Below are 22,432 nucleotides of genomic sequence, written 5' to 3'. Positions count from 1 at the left end.
CACAAGGCTTGAAAAAGACCACTTCTGGACACTTAGCGGTGGTCTTAACATTATGACTTACTTTGATGTTGCCTCTTTTATATGGACAACAGAATATTTTCAAGTTTAGCGTCCTTTAATGTGTACTGCCATGGAAATGTAAAAACAGACTTAGTAGCTCCAGTTGTGATGGTTATAGACACTAAACTATTATTTATCATTGAGAAGAGTAACTGTCATGGAAAGTTATTGTTTATCTGAGAGTTGGACCCAGAGGCTGAGATTGGATGTTGATAGTAACAAATTAAAACCCTAGTTATAGCCACTAGAAAGTCCTGATCTTGTCAGTGTATACTGCAAGAAAAGGGAGAAACTCCTAAGTCATGCAGAGTAGAAGCTGCAGAATAACGGGCAAAGAGTAGTCAGACAGGCAGGTAGGCAGTCCAGTCAGGGATAACTATCATAATCTAGAAACAGCTCAAGTCAAAGGTCATGTATGTACAGTAACCTCAGCCACATGTTCAGCAGAGAAAAAGATGGTTGAGGTCGCAGGCTGATGTCACAGGGAGATGTGTATGAGAATTAATGAGAAGTGCACCTACAGCTGGGAATCCAAAACTACATACTGGAGCCTGTAACGATTAATTAATTCTAAATGTATTGAAGGACTTTATTGTATCCAGTTGTAGTCCAGCCTAACCTAGGGACATTAAACTCATGACAATAAGCACCATCATTTTGCTGGGACAATGAAGAAGGTTTCGCAAATCAAAAGCAATTCAGGGATACACAACTTGAAAAGCCTGGTGGGATCTATGCTCATGGTCTCCTTTGCTCTAGTCAAATACGGACAGATGTAAATAATCTTGTGCCACTTTGTAGAATATTACAGCTTCAGGACATTTCCCCATACTTATGTATAATAGAGGCACTCCGGGCTTTCTGGACGCCCACACTTTTCAGAGTTATTTTACAGGATGTATAAACTGCCTATCTGCCAATGGCATTATTAGGAAGTGCCTGTCAGCCAATGAGCATTAGAAGGGAGTGCCTATCTGCCAATGGATATTAGTAAAAAGTGCCTGTCAGCCAATGAGCATTTGTAGGAAGTGCTTGTCAGCCAATGAGCATTGGTAGGAAGTGTCTGTCAGTCAATGAGCATTAGTAGGAAGTGTCTGTCAGTCAATGAGCATTAGTAGGAAGTGCCTGTCAGCCAATGAGCATTAGTAGGAAGTGTCTGTCAGCCAATGAGCATTAGTAGGAAGTGTCTGTCAGCCAATGAGCATTGGTAGGAAGTGTCTGTCAGTCAATGAGCATTAGTAGGAAGTGTCTGTCAGTCAATGAGCATTAGTAGGAAGTGTCTGTCAGCTAATGAGCATTGGTAGGAAGTGTCTGTCAGTCAATGAGCATTAGTAGGAAGTGTCTGTCAGTCAATGAGCATTGGTAGGAAGTGTCTGTCAGTCAATGAGCATTAGTAGGAAGTGTCTGTCAGCTAATGAGCATTTGTAGGAAGTGCTTGTCAGCCAATGAGCATTAGTAGGAAGTGTCTGTCAGCTAATGAGCATTAGTAGGAAGTGTCTGTCAGTCAATGAGCATTAGTAGGAAGTGCTTGTCAGCCAATGAGCATTGGTAGGAAGTGTCTGTCAGTCAATGAGCATTAGTAGGAAGTGTCTGTCAGCTAATGAGCATTTGTAGGAAGTGCTTGTCAGCCAATGAGCATTAGTAGGAAGTGTCTGTCAGTCAATGAGCATTAGTAGGAAGTGCCTGTTAGCCAATGAGCATTAGTAGGAAGTGCCTGTTAGCCAATGAGCATTAGTAAGCAGTTCTCAACTGATACTGCTGTATTGGTTTAAAGTTTAACGACTTTGACATGTTATACGTGGCTATTTCATATGTAAAACAAGATGAAAACTGTACATCCAAAGCAAATACCTACTTAACGAGATGGTATTCAGGGCAATCCCAGAGAATGCCATCCCACAGAGGCATCGGAAGGTGCAGTAAGTTACAAAGCTTGGAAGAAAAGCGGCACAGGTACCAGCCACGCCCATTACAAGGTAAGAACCAATCAGAAATGTTTTTCTACCAAACCTGTTAAAAAAATAGCAGTGATTGACTGGTCCATCGATTTGTCTTGTCTGGTTTTTACAATGTTTTTCTAACCAAATCTCAATCTATTTTACCCTTTTTTATTTCTAGAGACATAAAATATAAATCGAACAATGTGCATAAATAGTTTTGATGAGTGCTCAAGTTTTGCTGTAGTAATATAATAATCTCAAGTTTCGTTGTACAGCTAAATTACATCTCACATGTTAGGGTCTACTCAAGTTCATTAGAAGAAATATACAAAGTGGCTATTATGGCTTTTCGGGGATCTTAAATAAAGGCCATTCTAGTACATCTAAAATCTTCTGGAATATGATTTTATAGATCTTACACAAGCTCCACAAAATAGTGGTGTCAGTTTTCCCCCTCATTTTAGTGACCAGATTATACTTGAACTACAGAAAAGAAGCTACACTTCACTACTTGTGAGATGTCAAAGTGTAAGTACTGTAGTGAGAGGCTGGAGTGCATTCTGTGGATCTAAATGATATGATCTTGTCAGGGTGCCAGGAATCAGACTGAGACGAGAAGTGCAAAAATAATCACACCTTTTTTAATAGCAAAAAATAATAAAAAGTCCACAAGTCAAATAACAAGCCAGGAGTCAAAACCAGAGCTGGTAGTCCGACGAGCCGAGTCAGGAGCCAAAGCGAATAGTCCGACGAGCCGGAATCAGGAACAAGGAAAACAGCAGAGTCAGGAACAAGTCAGGGATCAGGAACCAGGAAGGACGTCAGGCAGCCAGGTAATACACAGGCACTCTCACAAACATGTCTTAGACAACGCAAAGGAAAAGCATACTGAACAGAGGCCCTTTAAATAATAAGCGATGACATCACAATTCTGAGACTGCATCCTGTCTCACATGGATGATGCACAACAGTCTGGCCATAAAAGGAAGTGCAGGCACTGAGCAGCATCCCCCACAATGAAGTGAGAGGACCTTGCACCAGAGTTCTACCAAGATTTGACAACCCGGGTTGACTTTTTATAAAATTGGAACTGTTCCTGGTAACAGAACACTTGTCGGATGAAAATAACCTGCGTGCCCAAGCACTAAGAGCAGGTTATTACAAGATAAGGGACTTGTCCTAAGGATCGCCAAGACTGGCGGCATCAGAATACATTTTATTTGAACAAATTAACTGCTACAAGTGGTAACTGCCTAAGAGTGTCTCCGGGAGAGTGATTGACACCTGTGGGCGAGCTCTGTGCATAACCGGGTGTGACGTCAGACGCCGGCTTCACTAGGCAGAGACCAGCCGCGGAAGAGACACAGCACACCTCACGGCTTTGGATACCGGACAAGAGAGGTATGTTACCACAAGAAGATAAATAAATACTGCCTGAAAATACTATATATGCAGGACGTTATATAAATACCCTGAATCTAATACTCTCTGAACTCAGAGGCACTACGGTGTCCTTTATTATTATTTTCTCACAGCACCGCTTCAATATTAAAAACATTCTAATGCTACAATAGAATCCCAGCTGCTATACCTCACTAAATGGAGAGGAACTTTCCTATATAAAAATATAACCAAGTTTATTCAATATTGTTTTTATATACAAGGCTGCTACAATTTTTTAACATTGTAAAAATTGTCAAATATTGATACATTTTATATACCAAACGATTTTTTTATGATTGTGTATTTTTGCTGACTTTTGCTATTGTTGGTTGGATCCCCAATATAATAGAGAGACGTCTCTAATAAATGTTCCATACAAGTGTCTTTGTATAAATGAGAAAAATTAATTTTTAATTTTTACTTTTATTAAAGTTTTTTTAACACAATTAGAGTGTATATGTAGAATCACTTAGAAATCATTTGTTAACACTTAATGCAGTATAAGGACACATTAATACCCCCAAGATCTTCAGCTTTAAGCGCCCTTACTACCCCTCCGTCTTTTATCCCCCACAATGCACCAAGTCAGGAAGAGAGGTGAGTAAAATGGCTGCCAGCAGCACATGGCAAACACAACAGGGAAAAAACCCTGACAGTACCCTCCCCTCAACGACCCCTCCCCCGCGGGAGGACAAAAGGCTTATTGGGGAAACGGGCATGGAAGGCACGGAGGAGGGCAGGAGCATGAACATCAGAGGAGGGAACCCAAGAACGCTCCTCCGGACCGTAGCCCCTCCAATGAACCAAATACTGTACACGGCCCCTGGACATACGAGAGTCAATAATGCTGCTGACCTCATACTCCTCATGGTTGTCAACAAAGATAGGACAGGGACAAGGCAACACAGTGGTAAACCGATTACAAACCAATGGTTTCAAGAGGGAGACATGAAAAACATTGGTGATGCGCATAGCAGGAGGAAGGTCAAGAGCGTAGGCCACAGGATTAACCCGTCGGAGTATTCGAAAAGGACCAACATAACGGGAAGCCAATTTATTGGAAGGCACACGAAGTTTCAAGTTGCGGGAGGACAGCCAAACTCTCTCACCAACCTGGTAGGAAGGTTCGGGGAGACGCCTACGATCAGCCTGGAACTTTTGGGGCTGCATAGAACGATGAAGGCAATCCTTAATCTGCACCCACATGGAACGGAGTTGCCGGAGATGCTCCTCCAAAGCCAGAATACCCTGAGACAGGAATGAATCGGGCAACAAGGATGGTTGAAACCCATAATTCGCCATGAACGGGGATAACTTGGAGGAAGCATTAATAGCACTATTACGAGCAAACTCTGCCCAAGGTAACAGTTCAGACCAATTATTGTGGTGATCTGAGACATAGCAACGGAGGAACTGTTCCAGAGCTTGATTAGACCGTTCCGCAGTCCCATTGGATTGAGGGTGATATGCCGAGGAGAAGGAAAGCTGAATCCCCATTTGAGCACAAAAGGAACGCAAAAATCTGGGGACAAACTGGCTACCCCGGTCCGACACTATCTCCTTGGGTAACCCATGTAAACGGAAAACCTCCCGGGCAAAAATTGAAGCAAGCTCCTGAGCGGTAGGCAGCTTCATCAAGGGAATGCAATGTGACATTTTAGAAAAACGGTCAACCACCATAAGGATAACAGTATTGCCATTGGAAACAGGGAGCTCGACAATGAAGTCCATGGAAAGATGTGTCCAAGGACGCTCACCATTAGCAATAGGTTGAAGAAGACCAACAGGAAGACGTCGAGGAGTCTTATTCTGTGCACGAACTGAGCAAGAGGCAACATACGCAGCAACATCAGAACGAAGACCTGGCCACCAGAATTGTCGAGTGACAGACCAAATCATTTGGTTCTTGCCTGGGTGACCTGCGGCTTTAGGATAGTGGTAAGTGTGCAAAAGTTTAGTTCGAAGATTCTCAGGAACAAAACACTTACCACTAGGTTTCTCAGGAGGTGCATTGGTTTGTGCAGCCAGGATCTCCTCCCCCAAGGGAGAAGTCAAATTAGTACGTATGGTAGCCAAAATATGGTCAGGAGGTATAACAGGAGTAGGTACAGACTCCTCCTTGGACAGAGGCGAAAATTGTCGAGAGAGGGCATCAGCCCTAACATTCTTACTACCAGGCAGGTAGGAGACCACATAATTAAACCGAGACAAAAATAGCGCCCATCTGGCCTGTCGGGGTGACAAACGTTTTGCTTCAGATAGATAAGTTAAATTCTTGTGGTCAGTAAGAATGAGCACTGGCATGCTAGTACCCTCAAGAAGATGCCTCCATTTCTTAAGTGCCAAAATTATAGCCAGTAATTCCCTGTCGCCAATTTCATAATTGCACTCCGCTGGAGACAATTTCCTAGAGAAGAAACCACACGGATGCAAGGAACCGTCAGGCGTAGGACATTGAGACAAGAGGGCACCTACTCCAGTCTCAGACGCATCAACCTCAAGAACGAAAGGCAGGACAGGGTTAGGATGAGCCAGAACTGGAGCGGCAGCAAAGGCAGTCTTAAGACTATCAAAGGCCTTAATGGCAGTAGGTGACCAATGCAGTGGATCATTCTCTTTACGGGTCATGTCTGTGATAGGTTTGACCAAGGAAGAAAAGTTTTTAATAAACTTTCTATAGTAATTGGCGAACCCCAAAAAACGTTGAATAGACCGGAGACCAACTGGGCGAGGCCACTGCAGAACTGCAGATAACTTGTCAGGATCCATGGAGAACCCTGCAACGGAGATAACATAACCTAGGAAGGTTACTTGAGTCTGATGGAACTCACATTTCTCAAGTTTACAAAACAGGCCGTTCTCACGTAGTCTCTGAAGAACCCGTGTAACATCAGAACGATGAGCCTCAAGTGTGGGTGAGTGCATGAGGATGTCGTCTAAATACACCACAACACACTGTTGCAACATATCTCGTAGGACATCATTAATAAATTCCTGGAAAACAGCAGGAGCATTACATAGGCCAAAAGGCATTACAAGATACTCATAATGCCCGCTCCTGGTGTTAAATGCTGTTTTCCATTTGTGGCCCTCCTTAATCCTAACGAGATTGTACGCTCCTCTCAAATCAAGTTTAGTAAAGACCGTAGCTCCCTTGAGGCGGTCAAAGAGTTCCGTAATAAGCGGAATAGGGTAACCATTCTTAATGGTAAGACGATTAAGACCCCTATAATCGATACATGGTCTTAACTCGCCACCCTTTTTCTTCACAAAGAAGAAGCCAGCCCCTGCAGGAGAGCAGGATTTGCGGATGATCCCCCGCGACAGAGCATCGGCAACATACTCCTCCATAGCACAATTCTCTGCAACAGACAGAGGGTACACCTGGCCCGAGGAGGAATGGCTCCGGGTTGCAGGTCTATGGCACAATCGTAAGACCGGTGAGGAGGCAACGTACCAGCACGCAACTTGTCAAACACGTCTAGGAACTCTCGGTACTCCTCTGGCAATTGAGATACCGAAGAAGTGCACAAGACTTTAACTGGTTTCCGAAGACAAGTGGAAATACATTGCGGGGACCACGACAAAATTTCGGACCTGCGCCAGTCGAGACTGGGATTGTGCTTTTGGAGCCAGGGATAACACAGAACAACCGGAAAATGCGGAGAGTTTATCACCTGGAACTGGAGGGTTTCAAAATGGAGAGCCCCAACAAGCATGGACAACGGAGCAGTTTCGTGAGTAACGAGTGCGGGCTGAAGGGGCCTGCCATCAATGGCCTCAATAGCAAGCGGAACGGACAGAGGCAAAACAGGAATGGAGTGCTTTGATACAAAAGCACTGTCAATGAAATAGCCCGCAGCACTGGAGTCAACAAGAGCCTGAGTGACTATGGAGGAGTCCACCCAGGAAAGGACAACCGTGACCAAAGGTTTCTCCTTAAGTGGTTCCGAGGACGAGGATAAACCACCCAAGGTCTGCCCCCGACAGGACCTTAGGTGTGAGCGTTTCCCGGCTGTGTAGGACAAGACTTCAAAAGGTGGCCCTGTAACCCACAATAGAGGCAGAGCCCCTCCCTCCTCCTAAAGGCCCTCTCTGCCGCGGAGAGATGCGTGAATCCCAGCTGCATCGGCTCAGCAGTACCTGGTGACTCGGGACCAGGAGGCATGGGAGGAGAGGGAGGCATGGGTGGGAACGAACACATAGGAGACAATGGAACAGGAGGCTTCCGCAAGCGCTCCTTGAAAGAGGGCCTCTCTCTGAGTCTGATGTCAATTAGGATAAAAAAAGACACCAATGCCTCGAGATCCTCTGGTAAATCTCTAGCAGCAACTTCGTCTTTGATCGCATCAGAGAGCCCATGAAAGAAGGTGGCAACAAGGGCTTCAAGCGTACGGAACTCAATAGCATACTGAGCAACAGATCTTGTACCTTGCTGAATGGACATGAGTCGTTTAGCAGCAGAGGAGGAGCGAGCCGGAACATCAAATACCCTTCGAAAGGAGGCCTCAAATTCAGGGTAATTTGAAATCACAGGTTTATTAGTCTCCCACAAGGGATTAGCCCAGGCAAGAGCTGTGTCAGAGAGTAACGAGATGAGAAATCCCACCTTAGCTCTGTCAGAGGGAAACGCCTGAGGTAACATCTCAAAGTAAATGCCCACCTGGTTCAAAAACCCTCTGCACTGAATAGGATCGCCTCCATATCGCTGAGGTAGAGGTGCAGAACCGGACATGCTCCTGGTAGGCATAGGTGCAGCAGCGGAAACAGGAGCAGCCATAACTTGCGGGACACTTTGGTCCAAATGTTGTGCAGTGCGAGTCAGCAGGGTTTGCAGGGCTAGTGCAAATTTATCCAAGCGGTGATCCTGTTCATCCATCCTGGAAATGATGGCAGGTAAAAGTGGATTATTAGCACCATCAGGATTCATGGCCTTTGCGTAATGTCAGGGTGCCAGGAATCAGACTGAGACGAGAAGTGCAAAAATAATCACACCTTTATTAATAGCAAAAAATAATAAAAAGTCCACAAGTCAAATAACAAGCCAGGAGTCAAAACCAGAGCTGGTAGTCAGCTATTAGGTTGTGGCGGGGCAGAATCACAGTTATTAAAGTTATGGTTGAGTGCTGGGTCATTCATTATGTTTACTTGGAGTAGGGGAAGATCAAGGTTAGGATTAATTGCATTAGGTAAAGGATGTAATTCGGGTTAATGGGCTATAACTAGTAATTATGCAATGTCAAAAACAGTGTTATAATTATAGAAGATTGTTACGGTACCAACAGGATACCAAGGGTTAATACCAGATGAACAATGTCCTGCATAAGGAATCAGCAATTCACAACCCCAATCAGTTTCCCCCTCAACATGAGACCAGGCTCCACATTTCAGGTTTAAAACAGAATGTATTTATTAAAGGCTAGATTCCTAGTATTTATACAGGTTTTGACCCCAGATGGGAGGGTTGAAAGACTCTTGTACATTAGATAAAAGGGGAAGACGCCCTTTTACATGATACAATAGAATTACATTACTTAAATACTTTGAACACAAGACACTCTGGGCTCTTCTTATCACTTAGGCGTTTTCTCTCTGAGGGTGATCAAACAATGGAATGCTTATCACTAACTAAATTATGGCTGGAGCCAGCAACTTGTATTTAGAAAATAGAGTTAACACTTTCAGTCCTGACCGCAGGGTCTGTCACATAGCTCCCCCCTTGTGGAACACTCCGGCAGACCCGGCTTGACCCTTTAGCGGGTCAACTTGGGGATGACCGGACTAGGAGGTGGTAGGCATGTCAGTTTGCCGGGACAATCCATCTGCATTCCCGTTTAGCTTACCGGGCCGGTAGCTGATGGTGAAGTTATAGGGCTGGAGGGCTAAACTCCACCTCAGCAATCTACCATTGTCTCCTGAGACCCGGTTAAGCCAGACTAAGGTATTGTGGTCCGTTATAAGGGAAAATTCCTGTCCGTATAGATAAGGGTTCAACTTCTTCAGTGCCCAGACCAGGGCTAAACATTCCTTCTCTACTGCCGCATAGCTTACTTCCCGAGGTAACAACTTTCTGCTTAGGTATGCAACAGGGTGCTCTCCTCCATCCTCCCCGACTTGGCTCAGTACAGCCCCCAGTCCATACATGGAAGCATCTGTATGAATGAGAAAACGTTTGTTAGGGACTGGGGCAGCCAAGACAGGGGCATTCACAAGGGCCTGCTTCAGTGCCTGAAACGCGGCTTCACAAGCTGGAGACCACAGGACCTGTTTGGGGAGGTTCTTTTTAGTCAGGTCAGTCAGGGGCTGTCTTGTCAGTCAGGCTAGGACTTGGGTCTTAGTGATAGGTGTGGGCCAGTTAGCCACAGCCTCTACCTTGGCTGGCTCCGGTCTCTGGCTCCCACACCCCACTCGGTGCCCCAAGTACTGTACTTCAGCCATACCTAAATGGCACTTGTCCGGTTTCAAGGTCAGGCCAGCGGCCCGAATCTTGTCCAGAACCATCCCTACATGGGTAAGGTGTTCTTCCCAGGACTCACTGTAAACCGCAATGTCATCCAGGTATGCACAAGCAAATTCCTGGAAGCCATCAAGGAGTCTATCCACCATACGCTGGAAGGTAGCCGGAGCATTCTTCATCCCAAAGGGCATGACCTTAAACTGGTACAGGCCGAATGGGGTTACGAAGGCCGACTTGGGGATAGCATCCTCGGCCAGGGGAATCTGCCAATAGCCTTTACACAGGTCTATGGTTGTCAGATAGCGTCCCCTAGCGATACGGTCTAGAAATTCGTCTACCCGGGGCATCGGGTAGGCGTCAGTGGTGGTCCTCTCGTTGAGCCGCCTGTAGTCCACACAGAACCGGGTGGTTCCATCTTTCTTAGGTACCAGGACTACAGGGGAAGCCCAAGGACTATCGGAGTACTCGATCACTCCCAGCCGAGCCATCTCCTGTATCTCCTTCCGCATTCCTTCTCGGACTGCTTCGGGTATACGGTAGGGAGGCTGTCGCAGGGGATTCTGTCCCGGAGTCTCTACCTTGTGTATAGCTAGGGTAGTGTAGCCGGGCTCTTGGGAGAACGTCGCCTGCTTCTCCCACAGGAGCTGTCTTGCCTGTACCCTCTCGGTAGGGTTCAACCGGTCCCCTAGCTGCACAAGACTAGTGAGGTCAGTCTGGGGGTCCTTCTCTAATAAGTCGGGTAGGGGTAAATTCTCTGAGTCGTCTGCAGCAGGGGCACATACTGCAGCTACATCCTCTGGCCTCTCCTGATACTCCTTCAGCATGTTCACATGAAAGGATCGCTGGATCCTCTCATCTGCACAGCTGGCTATAACATAGGTAGTATCACACACCTGAGATAACACTTTATACGGGCCCTGCCAAGATGCTTGCATCTTGTTGGCCTTCACAGGCTTGAGCACCAAAACCTTCTGTCCAACCTGGAAGACCCGCTGTCGGGCACCCTGATCGTACCACCCCTTCTGTCTTCCCTGGGCCACCTGGAGATTCTCTCTTACCATCAGAGACAGTTTCTCCATGCGGTCCCGGAGTTCCAGAACATATGGCACGATGGGGGTTCCCTCCTGCTCTATCTCTCCCTCCCAGTGTCCTCTAATGAGATCCAGGGGGCCGCGGACCATTCTCCCATAGAGTAACTCAAAGGGAGAGAACCCAGTAGATTCCTGGGGCACCTCTCTGTACGCAAATAGCAGATGAGGCAGGAATCGCTCCCAGTCTCTGCAAGTGTCCGTGAAGGTCCTCAGCATCTGCTTGAGGGTGCCATTAAAGCGCTCGCAGAGACCGTTAGTCTGGGGGTGATAAGGCGAACTGAGTAACGGTTTAATGCCGCACACCTTCCACAGCTGCTGGGTGAGCACAGCAGTAAACTGGGTCCCCTGATCAGAGAGAATCTCCTTAGGGAACCCGACCCTAGTAAAACCTTAACTAGGGCATCAGCGACTGTCTCTGCCTCTATATTCGACAGTGCTACGGCCTCTGGGTAACGAGTGGCATAGTCTACCACAGTGAGAATATACTTCTTACCTGATGGACTAGCCCTGGCCAGCGGACCCACAATGTCAACGGCTATGCGGGAAAAGGGTTCCCCAATGACAGGCATAGACATAAGCCTAGCTTTGGGGTGGTCCCCCCGCTTACCCACCCGTTGACAGGTGTCACAAGTACTACAATATAACCGCAATCTCAGTTAAAATTGGGCCAGAAGAAATTCTGGGTGATCCTATGAGCGGTGCGGCGGGACCCTAGATGTCCAGCTAATGGTACATCGTGCCCAATCCGCAGAATCTCTCGCCGGTATTTCGCAGGCACCACCAGCTGCCGATTCTGTGGAGGGGCAGTACTTTTCTGAGCAGGTTTGGGGATTCTATATAGCCTATCCCCCACCCACTCGTAACGTTCCCCTTCTACCCCCTCCTCCCCAGCATCTGCCTTAGCCCTGTATTTCTGAAGGGTCGGATCCTCCCAGGTTTCCCTCCCGTACGTCTCTGGGGTATCCCAACTTAAGGGGGTCGGGTCTAGTGTATAAATCGGGGAAGAGATTCTTACCTGGGTCTCAGCAGCAGGTGGGTCAGTCTCGGTGGCACGGGCCTGGGCACGGGTAGTCACCGGGTTAACATCAACGGGACCCATGGAAGCGTAGGCCGAAACAAGGGGGGCCAAGTCATTTCCAAGGAGAACATCAGCTGGCAAATCCTTCATGACCCCCCCATTCACATGTCTAGCGCCCACTCCCCAATCCAAATGCACCCGGGCAACAGGTAGGCGGAACACAGTGCCCCCTGCCACCCTCACAGCCACAGTGTCTCCGGTGTGCTGGTTCTCAGATACCAGGTTCTTTTGGAGCAAGGTCATGGTAGCACCAGTATCCCGTAGACCACTGACCTCCTTCCCATTCACTTTAACCAGTTGCCGGTGCTGTTGCCGGTTATCCCGGTGGACAGCTTGCATGGGGTCTGCTTCATGTAGGATGCCCCAGCATTCTTGTTCCTCTACGCAGTGGGCAGCAGGCTGAGGGTTATGTGGGATCCCGCCGGCGGGTCTCCTCCAGGACTGTGCTTGGTTTGCTGTGTTGAGGGGACACTCCGATCTCTTGTGCCCTAGTTGCTTACATCCAAAGCACCGGATAGGCTGTGAGTAATCCCGTGAGGTGAACCGGGTGACCGGAGGCTGGGTGGCATAGCGGTGCGCCTGGGGTTGGTAACTGGCAGTTGCTGGGGTGACTGGAGGTCTGTACTCCACTCTAGCAGGGGGCTTAGGGGTAGCAGTGTCCAGTTTGCGGGCATCCGTATACTCATTTGCCAGGCGAGCAGCTTCATGCAGGGTGGAGGTGTTTACGGTCCCGAACCCACTCTCTAACTCCTGCTGATAACTTGTCAAAGCAATGTTCCAACAGGAATAGCTGCAGCACCTCTTCCCCAGACACTGCTTGGCACCCCGCCATCCAGTGAGATGCTGTGCGGTGCACCTTACATGCCCACTCAACGTAGGAATCACCAGCCAATTTAACAGTGTCTCTGAACCGCCTCCGGTATGCCTCTGGTGTAACCGCATACCTGGAGAGCAGAGCCTCTTTTACAGTATTATAATCCCCGACTTCCTCATTTGGAATGGCCCGAAAAGCCTCACTGGCCCGGCCGGATAATTTTCCGGACAATATCGTGACCCAGTCCTCTGCGGGCACCTGGTGTAGTGCACATTGCCTCTCAAAATCCGCAAGGTACCCATCAATCTCTCCTTCTGTTTCCAGGAAGTTTTTAAAAGCGGTAAAATGCACTTTTCTCTTTTCCACTGGGGTTGCGGTGACTTGGGCTGCTGCAGCGCCGCTTTGGCGAAGTAGGTTGGCCTCCACAGCTGCTATGACCCGGTCGATAATGTCCGCAGATGGGTTGGGGCCATAATGTGCCAGTCTTATTTTGACCGCCCGGTCAAAGCTTGCTTCTTCGGGGGTTCTGTCTGACATGCTGGGCTCATTGGTTCCTTCGTGCCCTGGTACTCCGTCCATCTCGGTCAGTCTTGTAATAATCTCCCTCTTCCTGAGGTTACTGGTTTGTTGGCCCCGTTGCTCTAGCAGGTCTTTAAGGGTAGCTCTTTTTAGCCTTTCATACGGTATTCCCATTCGGTCTGGATGGGTAGTTGCTCCTCTGGGCTATAAGGATTCTCCCGTAGCTTGCCACCAATTGTTACGGTACCAACAGGATACCAAGGGTTAATACCAGATGAACAATGTCCTGCATAAGGAATCAGCAATTCACAACCCCAATCAGTTTCCCCCTCAACATGAGACCAGGCTCCACATTTCAGGTTTAAAACAGAATGTATTTATTAAAGGCTAGATGCCTAGTATTTATACAGGTTTTGACCCCAGATGGGGGGGTTGAAAGACTCTTGTACATTAGATAAAAGGGGAAGACGCCCTTTTACATGATACAATAGAATTACATTACTTAAATACTATAAACACAAGACACTCTGGGCTCTTCTTATCACTTAGGCGTTTTCTCTCTGAGGGTGATCAAACAATGGAATGCTTATCACTAACTAAATTATGGCTGGAGCCAGCAACTTGTATTTAGAAAATAGAGTTAACACTTTCAGTCCTGACCGCAGGGTCTGTCACAAAGATAGAGCCAGAAGATCCTATAGTCATAACCACCAGCTCTAAGGTGCAGCTATTATTTACTGAAAGTCACCAGCACACACAGGAATACTGGGAAAGAGGACATCCTTGGTCTTACACTAGAAAACAAGGACTTTTTAGTGCATATGGAGGGTAACATAGAAATGTCCTCTGCATTGCAGGAGGAAAATGATAGGTATCCCCTGTCCTCCACACTGAAGTGGTTCAGAAGAGTATGCTCAAAAACACAAAGGTGCACATAACCGCACAGGCAAAATGTGTTAACATGCACTCCAGGCAAAAGCACCACCAGCAATCCATGGTCTGTTCTCCACTTATTACGAGATTTAATGAAGTTGAGGCTAAAAAAAACTTCTAATAAAAGAGAAACACCAGAACTTAAGTTGAAGGGTACAGGATTAGAGGAATTTGTGGAAGCACGTCTTTAGATAAAGGGCGGTTAATACATGGAAAAGACCTCTATTAGAAGTAGTAAGGACAAAATACAAGAATGGCAGGTATGTGCATAAGGCTAACCTGAAAATGAGTTAAGTTTACAAATGGGCAGATTCAATGAGCCCTCTGGTTTTTATCTGCTACAAAAATATACGTTCTATGTAACTCCAGTATATAAGACTCTGAAAAGAAGATTCCAAAATTCTTTCTAAATTATATTAATATCAGAAAGCCAAAAGACTATTCTAAAAAAATGTATACCCATTGCTAATTATAAATGTAAAAGGACATTAAACACCTCTTGTGTAAAAATTTTTGCTAGTGCCATGCTCCCTAGAAAGGCCAAAAAGCTAATTATATAACCTACAACTGCTGCAAAACATAGCTAGTTTCTAAGGTCTATAACTGGCAGGGGGTGCAGGGCTATAGTGTCTGATCTAAGGTCTTACATGTCTATATGGCACATAGGGCTATATAGGTATATAACTGGCAGGGGCTGCAGGGCTATAGTGTCTGATCTAAGGTCTTACATGTCTATATGGCTTACAGGGCTATATAGGTCTATAACTGGCAGGAGCTGCAGGGCTATAGTGTCTGATCTAAAGGCTTACATGTATATATGGCTCACAGGGCTATATAGGTAGATAAATGTAGATAACAAGGAAAGGAGAGAGGAGCTGTATGTGTGAATCAATCACCCACTAGGTAAAAGCACAAAGAAGAATCAGGGTACTCACATAGCGTAAAGGCACCCAATTGTGCCAGAAGAGACAGGCTGGTTTTCAACAGCAGACCAGCTAGCTGAACCAAGGCAAAGACTGGATACACTGGTGTGGTATTTCCCAGAGAGGTGACTGGGCCCAGGTGTAGCTTCACTACTAGCAAAAGTAGCAGTCAGGAAGATGAGGGGGGAGGGTATACCAAACCATTTGCCAATAATAAAAAAATGTCCCCGGATTTTCCTTGGGACTGGGTGATTATATTTATACACCATCCGTTGGTATTGTGTCACAAGACATTGGTCTTATGAAAAGAGCTATGTACTTGTATTGATACATTTTTATATATATATATATATATATATATATATATATACATACATATTTTGTGATCTCTTTAAATATATATATATATACCCCAAATTGTTATGAGAGTCTGCATATCCATTTAAGATATTGTAGCATTATATATAGCGCCTCCTAGAGGGTGATTTGACCCTGTGTTTTTTTTTTAGGTATATAAATGGCAAGGGCTGCAGGGCTATAGTGTCTGATCTAAAGTCTTATATGTCTATATGTCTTACAGGGCTATATAGGTATATAACTGCCAGGGGCTGCGGGGCTATAGTATCTGATCTAAAGTCTTACATGTATATATGGCTCACAGGGCTATATGGGTGTATATAACTGGCAGGGCCTGCAGGGCTATAGTGTCTGATCTAAAGTTTTACATGTCTACATGGCTTACATGGCTATATAGGTCTATAACTTGCACAGGCCGCAGGACTATAGTGTCTGATCTAAGGTCTTACGTGTCTATATGGCTTACAGGGCTATATAGGTAAATAACTGGCAGGGGCTGCATGGCTATAGTGTCTGATCTAAAGTCTTACATGTCTATATGGGTTACAGGGCTATATAGGTATATGACTGGCAGGGGCTGCAGGGTTATAGTGTCTGATCTAAAGTATTACATGTCTATATGGCACATAGGGCTATATAGGTATATAACTGGCAGGGGCTGCAGGACTATAGTGTTTGATCTAAAATATTACATGTCTATATGGCTCACAGAACTATATAGGTATATGACTGGCAGGGGCTGCAGGACTATAGTGTTTGATCTAAAGTCTTACATGTATATATGGCTCACAGGGCTATATAGGTAGATAAATGTAGATAACAAGGAAAGGAGAGAGGAGCTGTATGTGTGAATCAATCACCCACTAGGTAAAAGCACAAAGAAGAATCAGGGTACTCACATAGCGTAAAGGCACCCAATTGTGCCAGAAGAGACAGGCTGGTTTTCAACAGCAGACCAGCTAGCTGAACCAAGGCAAAGACTGGATACACTGGTGTGGTATTTCCCAGAGAGGTGACTGGGCCCAGGTGTAGCTTCACTACTAGCAAAAGTAGCAGTCAGGAAGATGAGGGGGGAGGGTATACCAAACCATTTGCCAATAATAAAAAAATGTCCCCGGATTTTCCTTGGGACTGGGTGATTATATTTATACACCATCCGTTGGTATTGTGTCACAAGACATTGGTCTTATGAAAAGAGCTATGTACTTGTATTGATACATTTTTATATATATATATATATATATATATATATATATATACATACATATTTTGTGATCTCTTTAAATATATATATATATACCCCAAATTGTTATGAGAGTCTGCATATCCATTTAAGATATTGTAGCATTATATATAGCGCCTCCTAGAGGGTGATTTGACCCTGTGTTTTTTTTTTAGGTATATAAATGGCAAGGGCTGCAGGGCTATAGTGTCTGATCTAAAGTCTTATATGTCTATATGTCTTACAGGGCTATATAGGTATATAACTGCCAGGGGCTGCGGGGCTATAGTATCTGATCTAAAGTCTTACATGTATATATGGCTCACAGGGCTATATGGGTGTATATAACTGGCAGGGCCTGCAGGGCTATAGTGTCTGATCTAAAGTTTTACATGTCTACATGGCTTACATGGCTATATAGGTCTATAACTTGCACAGGCCGCAGGACTATAGTGTCTGATCTAAGGTCTTACGTGTCTATATGGCTTACAGGGCTATATAGGTAAATAACTGGCAGGGGCTGCATGGCTATAGTGTCTGATCTAAAGTCTTACATGTCTATATGGCTTACAGGGCTATATAGGTATATGACTGGCAGGGGCTGCAGGGTTATAGTGTCTGATCTAAAGTATTACATGTCTATATGGCACATAGGGCTATATAGGTATATAACTGGCAGGGGCTGCAGGACTATAGTGTTTGATCTAAAATATTACATGTCTATATGGCTCACAGAACTATATAGGTATATGACTGGCAGGGGCTGCAGGACTATAGTGTTTGATCTAAAGTCTTACATGTCTATATGGCACATAGGGCTATATAGGTATATAACTGGCAGGGGCTGCAGGGCTATAGTGTCTGATCTAAGGTCTTACATGTCTATATGGCTCACAGGGCTATATAGGTATATGGCTGGCAGGGGCTGCAGGGCTATAGTGTCTGATCTAAAGTATTACATGTCTATATGGCCTACAGGGCTAAATAGGTATATAACTGGCAGGGGCTGCAGGGCTATAGTGTCTGATCTAAAGTCTTACATGTCTATATGGCTTACAGGGCTATATAGGTATATAACTGGCAGGGCTGCAGGGCTATAGTGTCTGATCAAAGGTCTTACATGTCTGTATGGCTTACAGGGCTATATAGGTATATAACTGGCAGGGGCTGCAGGGCTAAAATGTCTGATCTAAAGTCTTACATGTCTATATGGCTTATAGGGCTATATAGGTATATAACTGGCAGGGGCTGCAGGACTATAGTGTCTGATCTAAAGTCTTACATGTCTATATGGCTCACAGAGCTATATAGGTTTATAACTGGCAGGGGTTGCAGGGCTATAGTGTCTGATCTAAGGTCTTACATGTCTATATGGCACATAGGGCTATATAGGTATATAACTGGCAGGGGCTGCAGGGCTATAGTGTCTGATCTAAGGTCTTACATGTCTATATGGCTCACAGGGCTATATAGGTATATGACTGGCAGGGGCTGCAGGGCTATAGTGTCTGATCTAAAGTATTACATGCCTATATGGCTCACAGGGCTATATAGGTAGATAACTGGCAGGGGCTGCAGGGTTATAGTGTCTTATCTAAAGTATTACATGTCTATATGGCTCACAGGGCTATATAGGTATATAACTGGCATGGGCTGCAGGGCTATAGTGTCTTATCTAAAGTTTTACATGTCTATATGGCTTACAGGGCTATATAGGTATATAACTGGCAGAGGCTGCAGGGCTATAGTGTCTGATCTAAAGTCTTACATGTCTATATGGCTTACAGGGCTATATAGGTATATAACTGGCAGGGCTGCAGGGCTACAGTGTCTGATCTAAGGTCTTACATGTCTGTATGGCTTACAGGGCTATATAGGTATATAACTGGCAGGGGCTGCAGGGCTATAGTGTCTGATCTAAGGTCTTACATGTCTATATGGCACATAGGGCTATATAGGTATATAACTGTCAGGAGCTGCAGGGCTATAGTGTCTGATCTAATGTCTTACATGTCTATATGGCTCACAGGGCTATATAGGTAGATAACTGGCAGGGGAGGCAGGGCTATAGTGTCTGATCTAAGGTCGTATATGTCTATATGGCTCACATGGCTATATAGGTATATAACTGGCAGGGGCTGCAGGACTATAGTGTCTGATCTAATGTCTTACATGTCTATATGGCTCACAGGGCTATATAGGTAGATAACTGGCAGGGGCGGCAGGGCTATAGTGTCTGATCTAAAGTATTACATGTCTATATGGCTCACAGGGCTATATAGGTATATAACTGGCATGGGCTGCAGGGCTATAGTGTCTTATCTAAAGTTTTACATGTCTATATGGCTTACAGGGCTATATAGGTATATAACTGGCAGAGGCTGCAGGGCTATAGTGTCTGATCTAAAGTCTTACATGTCTATATGGCTTACATGGCTCTATAGGTCTATAACTGGCAGGGGCTGCAGGGCTATAGTTTGATCTAAAGTCTTACATGTCTATATGGCTTACAGGGCTATATAGGTCTATAACTGGCACGGGCCGCAGGACTATAGTGTCTGATCTAAGGTCTTACATGTCTATATGGCTTACAGGGCTATATAGGTATATAACTGGCAGGGGCTGCAGGACTATAGTGTCTGATCTAAAGTCTTACATGTCTATATGGCTCACAGAGCTATATAGGTATATAAATGGCAGGGGTTGCAGGGCTATAGTGTCTGATCTAAGGTCTTACATGTCTATATGGCACATAGGGCTATATAGGTATATAACTGGCAGGGGCTGCAGGGCTATAGTGTCTGATCTAAGGTCTTACATGTCTATATGGCTCACAGGGCTATATAGGTATATGACTGGCAGGGGCTGCAGGGCTATAGTGTCTGATCTAAAGTAGTACATGTCTATATGGCTTACAGGGCTAAATAGGTATATAACTGGCAGGGGCTGCAGGGCTATAGTGTCTGATCTAAAGTCTTACATGTCTATATGGCTTACAGGGCTATATAGGTATATAACTGGCAGGGCTGCATGGCTATAGTGTCTGATCTAAAGTCTTACATGTCTATATGGCTTACAGGGCTATATAGGTTTATAACTGGCAGGGGCTGCAGGACTATAGTGTCTGATCTAAAGTTTTACATGTCTATATGGCTCACAGAGCTATATAGGTTTATAACTGGCAGGGGTTGCAGGGCTATAGTGTCTGATCTAAGGTCTTACATGTCTATATGGCACATAGGGCTATATAGGTATATAACTGGCAGGGGCTGCAGGGCTATAGTGTCTGATCTAAGGTCTTACATGTCTATATGGCTCACAGGGCTATATAGGTATATGACTGGCAGGGGCTGCAGGGCTATAGTGTCTGATCTAAAGTATTACATGTCTATATGGCGTACAGGGCTAAATAGGTATATAACTGGCAGGGGCTGCAGGGCTATAGTGTCTGATCTAAAGTCTTACATGTCTATATGGCTTACAGGGCTATGTAGGTATATAACTGGCAGGGCTGCAGGGCTATAGTGTCTGATCTAAGGTCTTACATGTCTGTATGGCTTACAGGGCTATATAGGTCTATAACTGTCAGGGGCTGCAGGACTATAGTGTCTGATCTAAGGTCTTACATGTCTATATGGCTTACATGGTTATATAGGTATATAACTGGCAAGGGCTGCAGGACTATAGTGTCTGATCTAAGGTCTTACATGTCTATATGGTTTACAGGGCTATATAGGTATATAACTGGCAGTGGCTGCAGGAATATAGTGTCTGATCTAAGTTTTTACATGTCTATATGGCTTACAGGGCTATATAGGTATATAACTGGCAGGGGCTGAAGGACTATAGTGTCTGATCTAAGGTCTTACTTGTCTTTATCGCACACAATGGTTTCAAGGCTAGCTGCAGACAATGGGGTCCAATCTAAGGTTCTATATAGACATACTGCACACAGGAACATATAGGTATATACCTGACAGAGGCTGCATGGCTATAGTGTCTGATCTAGTGTCTTATATGTCTGTATTGCACATAGGGTTTTCAGGTCTAAGGGTCTAAATTGAATTTAGATATAGGTATATAAATGACAGGAGCTGCAGATGATTGGCTCTGATCTAAGTTTCTATATGGGCATATATGAAAGTTGTTTTTTCTTGCGCTGCAACACAATATTTGTAGGTATACTAAATCTCCTAGTTGCTTTCCTCGGTTCAACTGTAAAGAATTGAAAGAGTGAATGTAGTGGAGATAAAGAGCTAATAAGCTGAAACCTATAGTAAATAATATGAGTGTTCAAATCAGATTATACCGCTTTTAATAAGAAAATGAAATCTAATTAAAATAGAATAAAAATGTTACATGAATACTGTATATACATATATAATGACTAAAAAACATGTTATATATTAACATAGTGGATGAGGTTGAAAAAAAGTCAATCGAGTTCAACCTATACAAATCTAATATACTTACAAAAAAGTTCCAGTTGACCTTAAATTAATCCCATTAAAAGGTGACTAATTTAACACAACCAATCATATCCCTGAATTTTGTTTCTAGCCAGAAATGTATCCAAACCATTTTTTAAATGTATCTAAGGTATTGGCATTCACTACCTCCTTTGGTAATGAGTTCCACAATTGTATTGCTTAAATCTCCTTTCCTCCAACCTTAAATTGTGACCTCTTGTCACAAACAGTTTTCTTGGAATAAACAGAGCATCTGCCATCTCTGTCTATGGGCCTTGAATATATTTATATAAAGTAATCATGTCACCTCTCAAGCGTCTTTTTTCTAGAGAAAACAGACCCAGTTTGACTAACCTCTCCTCATAGCTTAAATTATCCATTCCCCTTATAAGCTTTGTGGCCCTTCTCTGAACTTTATTTTAGGTCTGCAATGTAATTTTTTTGGACTCCATAAAATATAAAACTAGTCTGCACGGTTGGCCAACCTAAATGTACAATATCATAAGACGTCTTATTGCTATTAAAATTACTGCCAGTGGCTACTATTTGTGTTTTGTACAATCCAGCTGATGCACTGATGTCTCGCCAAAGACCGCTGACGGACTTCACGTTCACCACTTTTGCCCTACCCAGCATCAGTAGAAACACAGAGCCAGAAGAGCGCACTTGAAAACCTTTTCCCGCGACAAGGAGTCAGGTGACGTCAGCGGTCTTTGGTTAGACATCAGTGCGGTATAATCAGATTTGGACCCATATTATTTACTATTGGTTTCAGCTTATTTGCGCTTTATCGCCACTGCACTCACTCTATACGGGCATATGCCACATAGGACCTTTGGGGCTATGGGTCTGAACCAATGTCAGATATAGGTATATCATTTATGGGGGATGCAGGGCTATAACATCTGATTTAAGATCCTATTTGAGTATATGGCACACAGGACTCTTCAGGCTCTGAAGATTCAGGAACAGTTCATAACTAACAAGGACTACAGACAATGGCGTCTGATCAAAGGTGCTATATAGGCATATGGCAGGGCTATGTGTCTGGACTGAGGTAAGATATAGGCATACAACTGACAGGGGCTGCAGGTGTGATCTAAGGTCCTACATAGGTACAAGACAC

The 22,432-nt window shown here is 44.8% G+C and overlaps 1 protein-coding gene across 1 annotated transcript in view; it reads right to left on the bottom strand.

The window, feature by feature from the left end:
- Positions 1–22,432, bottom strand: part of LOC128635713 (solute carrier family 22 member 6) — an 83,044-nt gene that overhangs the window by 19,654 nt on the left and 40,958 nt on the right. Inside the window, exon 3 of the mRNA XM_053688838.1 lies at positions 1,916–2,070. Coding sequence (XP_053544813.1) covers positions 1,916–2,070 — 155 coding nt within the window. The remainder of the gene's footprint in view (positions 1–1,915; positions 2,071–22,432) is intronic.

Source organism: Bombina bombina, chromosome 7 (assembly GCF_027579735.1).
Source record: "Bombina bombina isolate aBomBom1 chromosome 7, aBomBom1.pri, whole genome shotgun sequence".
Taxonomy (NCBI): domain Eukaryota; kingdom Metazoa; phylum Chordata; class Amphibia; order Anura; family Bombinatoridae; genus Bombina; species Bombina bombina.
Note: the sequence above shows the minus strand (reverse complement) of the source record. Positions and strands in the feature narration are given on the sequence as shown.